Below are 8,709 nucleotides of genomic sequence, written 5' to 3'. Positions count from 1 at the left end.
ACCCATATTTAGCCATTCTGTAATTCATGCCAAGACACAATAACCACTGCAGTTGGCGCGTCCCAGGCTGAACGTGTCTATTACAGCATCAGACGACGATGGAAACGCCGCTTGCTCAGCCCCAGATGTCCAGCTCACCGCTTCTCCTTCACGAAGTCGGGCACCCAGTACGTCTGGCTGTTGTTGGCCAGCAGCTGGGACGTCATGTGCTCCACGCGCACGAACCAGGACGGCACCGCCTTGTAGATGAGCGGCGTGTCGGAACGCCAGCAGAACGGGTAGCTGTGTTTGCAGGTGCTGGCGTTGACCAGGCGGCCGGCCTCCTTCAGGTGCTTCATGATCGGCTTGTCGGCGTCCTGGCGGCGCGGACAGACGCCGACCGATAGCCGCAAATCCCCCAGCGGTACACCACGTGGGGACGGCCGCCATCGGCTCCCATAGCAGGGCGACTGGCAACGGCGCCACTTAGCTGCGGATCGCTGGCCACCCGGCGCCAATAACAAGGACATCAATCAGCTGCACTGGGCTGACGGCGGGGATCGGCGGGGGTCGGCGGCGTACACAGCACACGCCTCCCCTTTTATAATCGTGCGGCAGCCTCAGTTCAGGGTCTACGCTGTCTTCCCATTTGACTTTCAGGAGTCGCCGCGTTAAGAGAGCCCCCTGCGCCCAGGACTCACGGCCCGCCGTGACCACACGGGCCGGGACACACACACACACACACACAAACACACACACACACGCAGCGCTGTCTGCGCCACGAGCCTGCGCCTCACGCACCTTGACGTACTGGCCCTTGAAGTGGGAGACCTGGTCGGTGAACTTGCCGCTGGCGTCCACCGGGCAGACCATGTCCATGCCCTTGGTGATGACGCCGGCCGCCAGGCAGACGCGGTAGTCGTCCTCGCCGAAGAAGGGAGCCTGGTGCACCACACCCGTGCCAGACTCCTCCGTCACGTAGCCGTCCGTTAGCACGCGGAAGGCGCCCGACGACTTCATCTGCAACAAGATGGACAAATGCGTAATCACAAGTGATGCTTCGATAATTCTCAGCACAGGAACGCTGTTAGTACATGCAGCACAATGAGTCGTGGAGTGAGCATGTGCTGCTTTCGCGACATCATACCAATGCCGTCGACATCAAACTCAATATCTGGTCAGGCTATTGGAATTCTCGGTTCACTTTCGGCTTGATTACTTTGAATTGCAAAACCATAATACCAACGGAACGGTGCGGTGACTGAAAAGGCTCTGCTACATTCATACGGCAAAGTTTTCTCCGAAAACCGTAGAACAATGTTGCCTCCCATTGGCCGCATATGGGCCAGGTGAACTGACTGGCCGGACCAAAGCCGGGCCAGTTCTGGCAGCGGCCGGTGTCAATAGCAGAGCTTGGGCCACACCTAGCGACAGCCTGCATCCAAGTTCAGTCGAAGGACTATAACATTCTCAAACAACTGTTATTTATCGTTCCATTTCAGCCGAACGTTTTGTCGGGCCCACTTTCCCTCCATTTTTGCCGGACGTTAAAAAATTAAAATTCATTGAGACTGATTGCTGAGATTGATCACTGAGACTGAGCCGAAACCTCGGCAATTGTAAAAAAGACAAGACGGTATGGCGTCACTAGTATGTTAGCCATTTGCCACGAAGGGGAAACGAGCAAGCGAGATTTAGGCACAACGTTTGTGATATCCGGATACGACGGATGCGACCAGTATTTCGAAAGGAAAGTCTTGAGCAGGTTTTATGATACATAAAACTCAATACGGTAACAACAATATAAATATCCATGCTCAGCGAAATCACTTCTTCCCAATGCTTATTTGTCCGTGACCATTCGTATCACATTCGCACACCCAATACGTGACATCAGCAGTGCAGCCACCAACCAACCTTGGCGAAGTACGGGAACAGTGGCTTGTAGGCCCTGCCCTTTAGCTCTGCACCCTTCATCTTCTTCAGCACAGTATACTCCTCCTCCGACTTGAATAGCGACGTCAGTCGTGCCTCCATCATTATGTACTTCTTTCCAGACTCTTTCTCTGGAAAAGCAACGACTCGTGAAGTATTGGAAAACCCCTACACAAAAATGCACCATACCATACACCTCAAACATGGTGATCACCCACACAAAACTTCCGTCACATGCAGACGATCCCAAAATATATATTGCACATACATGTCCTGGACATATTGGACAACATGTTCTGAACAACGGTGATTCTCTACCGAGGGAAATGACGCGTAAAGAATAAGCTGTTTGATTTGGGGCGATCACATCCTACGGCAGGCCGAGATGAGGAGGCTTATAACGTTTGCATTACTTCACTCCACGAAATCGCCAGCTTGTATGGAGACCTCGTTTGCTATTTGTTACTTTACCTGGCTGACAAATATCCTATCACGCACTAATGACCCTCAGAGTCAGGGAGGCCTTGATCACATAACAAAGTACTCAGCGGTGTCTCAAAAGTGGTAGCTTTAGTCAGAGCGTAGGCCATGTCCGTGTTTCCAGCTCAACCTTGGACCTGGACGTAGGTCATGTTGGGGTTGACACAGAGGGCCAGGTTGCTGGGCAGCGTCCAGGGCGTGGTGGTCCAGGCCACCATGCTGACGTTCGGCTCGTCGTCCAGTGGGAAGCTCACGATCACTACCAGGCAGGAGAACACACAGTCACTGTCAGTCAGGGAACATATACAGTCACTGCCAGTGAGGGAACACATACAGTCGCTGCCAGTCAGGGAACACACCCAATCACTGCCAGTCAGGGAACACAGTCACTGCTCGGCCGGGAGCACACATGATCACCGCCAGGCAGGGAACACACACACACTGTCACTGCCCCAGACAGGGAACACACACCAGTTCATTGCCAGACAGAGAACACACATATGGACACTGCCAGACCGGAAACATACACAGTCACTGCAGGCAAGGAACACATAGTCACTGCCAGTATTAGAACACACAGTCCACACAGTCACTGCCAGGCCGGCAACGTACAACACCCGCCGAGCGGCGGCCGAGGCTGATCACCACCTACACATAAGCGGTGGGGCAATAACGGTAACAAGTACACAGCTAATGATCGCAGAAGTTCAGTTACTGCAGAGGGGGCTCATAAACGTTGAAAATGGCCTAAGGACAAAGCAACTGTTTGACCTGCACGACAGACTTGAAACAGTGCTACGCGTTTACTCGCAAAAACGATTTTTGACACCGTTTTCCCTAGACGGCACTCCCTCCTTGTAGTATCGTCCGCTGCCATACACCACACTGCTCCGCACACATTCAGTTTTCAAAGGCATCCGACGGATGGCCCGATCACCAGATTTACAGACGGTAGCTGACACCCCGCGCCACACCCGTCTCCCTCACCCCCGTCGGGGAGCCCATGCAGACCCACCTGCCGGGTCGACCACGTCCTTGTAGTTCTGGCCCGACTCGAAGTTGGACAGCGGCGTGTTGCAGCCGGTGGAGAACGGCATCACCTTGAAGCGCGGTACACCAGGCCCTTGCTGTACAGCTCCTTGAACACCCACCAGATGCTCTCCATGAACCACGGGTACAGCGTCTTGTAGTCGTTACGGAAGTCTGGGGAAAAGACCGTGGTAGTATTGCATCATTCCGGAGTACTATTAGACATCCAGCCTTCGCAACTTAACCGAAAGCGGCACGTCAGTTGCGTCGCCCACAACGCACAGGATTCCGTGTAATAATATGCTCATCACATAAACGGACCACACGGCCTCGTTGCGGGATGCGCAGTTTGGTTCCGGGACTAAGTTACGCCTGTTTCCATGCTTGAGCTTTATTAGAATAACTATTGCACTGCTTGTTGACAGCTTCACATGCTAGCTACGGATTTACCTGGGTCGATGAACGGGGACAGAAACAATAAAAAACTAACCCGGGCAACCACTTCAGTAAATCAGCCCACAGCCACAGTGAGACCAACTGGCGCATGCAACAGCCAGGTGTGATGTGACTCAACATACCGAACTGGCATATCAAATTATATTTAGCAAGAATCCACATAATGCCCAGCAGCCTTCGCGCAGATAACTTTCCTTTGTCAAGTCGACTGAAAGCAGTTTTGGAAGTCAAATATATCGACCCAACATAGCTAGACAACACCTCATATGTGAATCATATTATATGACCTCATCGTCATCGACTTCGTCTGCAATTTTAACTGTGACTGTTGCAAGGCATCGCAACTGAGCTTCGAACACTGTTATCTGCGACGGACAGCGTCTGACAACAGCGTTGCAACTCAGCCTGTCCCTACGAGTGAGCAGATGATGCGCTTCGTGTTGGGATGAATGCACAGCCGACAGTGTAGAACCAGTGGCAGGGAGTGTGCCGGGGGCTCCTGGGACAACTTCACGGAAGCAGGCGGCCCGAGGTAATCGGACGACACGTACCGATCCAGCGCCCCATCCTGCCGACGCCCGTCTCCCACTCGTGAGAGTAGCGCATCACGATCTTGCGACACTCGGCGTTTGTACCGGTCGATGCCCATCTTGGCCACGTCGTCCGGGCCGCGGATGCCCAGCGTCTTGTCGATCTCGTACTCCTGCCGATGGCGTCACCAACGGCACGTGTCAGGCGGCGGACGCGGTTACGCGTCCACAGACGGCGTCACTTCACCAGGGTCACGGGCGGCGGACACGGCCACGCGCCCCCAGGGCGCCCTCTCACCGGGGTCACAGGTGGCGGGCGCGGTCACCCGTCCCCAGGACGCTACCTCATCGGGGTCACAGGCAGCGGGCTCCCCAGGGCGCTCCCTCGCCAGGGTCACAGGCGGCAGGCTCCCCAGGGCGCTCCCTCGCCAGGGTCACAGGCGGCAGGCTCCCCAGGGCGCTCCCTCGCCAGGGTCACAGGCGGCGGGTTCCCCAGGGTCACAGGCGGCGGGCGCGATCATGCGTCCCCAGAGCGCCACCTCACCAGGGTCACAGGCGGTGGGCTCCCCAGGGTCACAGGTGGCGGGCGGGGTCACACGTCCCCTGGGCGCCACCTCACCAGGGTCACAGGCGGCGGGCTCCCCAGGGCGCCACCTCACCAGGGTCACAGGTGCTGGTGACGCTCCACATGCCCCACGGCCGAGCTGGGCTTATGAGGGTGCAGGTGTCACCTTGCTGTAAGGGTCGAGACAACCCCCCCCCCTCTCTCCGCTACGTTTGCACACCACTTTTTCGACAATTTTTGAGTGACAAAATCTCACTACATGGCAGTGGAATTTTGCCGAGTGTCGTATGTTTTTGTGTCCTTGCCCTCCGTCGTGCATCGCTTGGAATCTAGCCGTTTAGAAAAACTGCCCATCGACTAATGTCTGACTTCCATCGTGCATCGCATACAATCTCACCGTTTAGAAAAACTGCCTATCGGTTGGTATCTTTGACTTCCATCGTGCGCCGCACGCAATCTCAACGATTAGGAAAACTGTTCATGGACTCGTGAATCACGCACAAGCACATCCGGCGCCGCATCGCCCACTACTTCGAGCATCGCTTGTGGCAATTCTTTCGTCGATTTGTCGTTTCTGAATACGGTGAATGCAACGAATGTGGAAACACTATCACTAGGTTGACAGTGGTTGCTTGGACCCCGCTTAACATCTGTTACGTGAAGTATGGGGTCGTCGATATACAACGATACATTTTGTGGGGTGGGGGATGGCATACTGGAGCATAACCGATGCGTAACAAAGCAGAGCACTGACAACATAACGTTATCCTCAGGTGTGCTTATCCTTAAGTTGTTTAAATGGTTTAAGACCTTACTGCCGGATACGGTTGACTTTCTCTCATGACAAGCAGTACGCCAGCCTTTGCCCCGCACCTCAAGTCCAGTTAGAGGCCTACCGGACGCCACCGGTCTGGGACGCTACGCTTACAAATATAACCAAGTGAGGGTTTTATCGCCCGGCGTGATCGGTGCGTAACCGACGGAAGGGGGATGACCACAAGTGCGTGACGTCATATTTGCATGTGGTACGTATGGGTGCTTCTCCCTGGATTTCACTGCTGAACGGCGGAATCATGATGTGCCATCGCACCTGTCCCAAGCAAATGTTCGGCCGCTACAACATTTTGGAATTCCGCAGGACAAACTCGGGCCACTTTTTGGGAGCAATCGCTCCACCTCATTGCATAGCCTTGGTCACGTACGTTAGCGCGTTATACACGTGTCTGCACCACACCAATGCGTTTGGATGCTCCTATCATCGTCCTGTTTGAGCCCACGAGCTGGGGTATGTCCTGGCGAACGGCACATCAATAGGTACGCACAGTGAGTACACATTTACACACATATGTGGCCACCTTTTTTGCTCTTTTTGAAATTACTGAGCTTACACTTTCCTATTTTCAGGCACACGCAAACCTTGACATGGCTGGTGTTTCCGAGGGTGCACACTGCTGCCCTGGGTGTTGTGACACTCACCACGGGCAGGCCGTGACAGTCCCAGCCAAAGCGGCGCTCCACATGAAAGCCACTTTGGTGGGCATGGCGCGTCACGATGTCCTTGATGGTGCCGGCCAGGATGTGGCCATAGTGCGGCAGGCCGGTGGCGAACGGCGGCCCGTCGTAAAAAGAGAAGCGCGGCCGCCCCTTGGACTGGCGCAGGCAGGTCTGGAAGGCGTCGATTTCCTTCCACAGCGCGAGGATCTTCTCCTCCTCCGCCGGGAAGCTGATGTGCTCTGGCACCGGCTGGGCCATGATCGCCGCACGTCCTGACAACAGACAACCCATGGATGCCTGTCACAGATCAGCGAACCAGCCATCCTTCTGTCACATACAACCATGTAATCGTAGATTAGATCCCATGGACACCTGTAACAGGAGATTGGTAAACCAGCCATCCTTCTTTTGCCTGATTTGTTTCATGGTGAGTTCTTTGTAATTTGTGGTGAGTTTGCCTCCTCTGTGGTCCAGGGGAAAGATGCTGGACTCATAATCTAACAACACTGGGTATGAGTCCCAGAGTGGGCGCATTGTTTGACCCAACTGACACGAAAAGGTCAGTTGGCAAGCAGCCAACGAGGGTTGACCCAGGCACGGGCGGCCATGCCACAGCCTGGTGTGTCACATAAAAACCTTCCCATTCCTGTCTGGCAAAAGGGCCCAGGCAAAACTATGGGTTAAACTGGAGGGCACAACCTGGGTGGTGGGTTCACAGTACACACAGCAGGTACCCTTGGCAGGTACCCTGAACCTGAAGTCACCCGTGCAAACTGTTCAGAATAAATTTATTTAAAAAACTAAAAAACAAAAAATCATTCTGTCACATATAACCACATAACAGTAGATTAAGTTTGCTGGCCCCAACCTTGGCTGCTAGCATGCCAGCTGACCATCTCACAATTTTCAGTTGTGAACCATATGTGTCTGAATGTCATGTCATCAAATGGCATGACCATGCATGCTCATTTTGTTTGAACGCAATATGCCTGCCACAATTAGTCATGCTTAACATGACATAATCATCTACCATGGTCTGTTGCATAGATTTTGCAATTGCATCATGTGTGTCATGTTATGTCCTATTTGTTGAGCTATCTGATTACCCATGATCATGATGAAACAGCATGGCACACTGGCAGTTGAGAGCAGCACATTTTGTTGACATGACAGGTGACTGATGGGGCACATGTCCAACACATCAACATAGCATATCTTAGGAAAGTTGCTGTGTGCATTCACATTAAAAAAAACAGGATGAGGAAAGTATAGATGCAGTAATATTTCAGCAGCGTGCCTTTATTTAAATAAATAGCAGAAGTGGATTCACATAAAATATAAACAGACATAAATACATAAATATTTTTTGCCAAGATTCCATTAAGTTGCAAGCTGTCTATTTTGGATATTTATAACTAATTCTGATTTTCCATCACTGTTATCACTCATCCTCAAATCACTAGCAATTTAAGATGCCAATTCACTAACAATTCACTATTTTCCATTTACTTCACACATAACAGTCAGAACCACCATAATCTTAAATGTCATACTGTTGTCAATATATCTGCCATCTGCGGTCACCGGTCGCCACGGCACCACCTGCAGCTTTGCGGTGGTGGTAGCATATAAGGGGTACAGGTACATACTAAAATCTCTCGCTAATCGATCTGGATTCGGAAACGACCACAACGATCACATCAAGCAGAACCCGGCATAACTTTGCTCGCATGACCCATCCCGCCACACGTCTGACATCCAACATGGACCTCCCTCGGTACACTCCCGACACCTACCTACCTAATAGGCGATGCGATATCGCTCCCCACGGGATATTCCGCTACCAAAATCTCTACGGTAACGCAAACACCCTCAAACCCGCCCACAGTTCCCTCCGCACGGCAATCCTGCCGGGCAAGGCGATCGCGGGTGCGTACGGAGAACCGGGAGCATCCGTATAGTATTGGAAGTTTCATACGTGCCGGAATAAATACGCTGCACCATATGTTCACGGTCCAATAAAGTTAGTTGGTAGCACTACAGGCCCACAGTATAAACCTCCTACTTGCCCAATAGGTTCAAGCGTTTGTGATATGCTCTCGGAAGTGTGCAAGTTAATTCGATTTCACCTGGTTCCGATGGATCCGGCACCAAGAGATTTATCGTTAATTTTCTTGTCCTGGTCAAGAGCTTTTCGTCCACATGAAGAAACTAACCGTGTACAGGGCCAGGGTTTCCCCA

General features: G+C 52.7%; 1 protein-coding gene across 1 annotated transcript; it reads right to left on the bottom strand.

Annotated features, from left to right (window-relative positions):
• Positions 1–134: 134 nt before the first annotated feature.
• LOC119092033 (isoleucine--tRNA ligase, cytoplasmic-like) lies at positions 135–8,361 on the bottom strand. Its single transcript, XM_037214989.1, is given in 10 exon segments — positions 135–356; positions 781–999; positions 1,897–2,045; positions 2,525–2,653; positions 3,410–3,502; positions 3,505–3,597; positions 4,431–4,509; positions 4,511–4,582; positions 6,451–6,740; positions 8,269–8,361. Coding segments are annotated over 9 exon segments (1,332 nt in total). The 5' UTR covers positions 6,727–6,740; positions 8,269–8,361.
• Positions 8,362–8,709: the final 348 nt, after the last annotated feature.

The sequence above is a fragment of the Pollicipes pollicipes genome, unplaced genomic scaffold (assembly GCF_011947565.3).
Source record: "Pollicipes pollicipes isolate AB1234 unplaced genomic scaffold, Ppol_2.1 Scaffold_3447;HRSCAF=4054_pilon_pilon_pilon, whole genome shotgun sequence".
In the NCBI taxonomy this organism is placed as follows: domain Eukaryota; kingdom Metazoa; phylum Arthropoda; class Thecostraca; order Pollicipedomorpha; family Pollicipedidae; genus Pollicipes; species Pollicipes pollicipes.
This window is presented reverse-complemented; position numbering and strand designations above follow the sequence as displayed.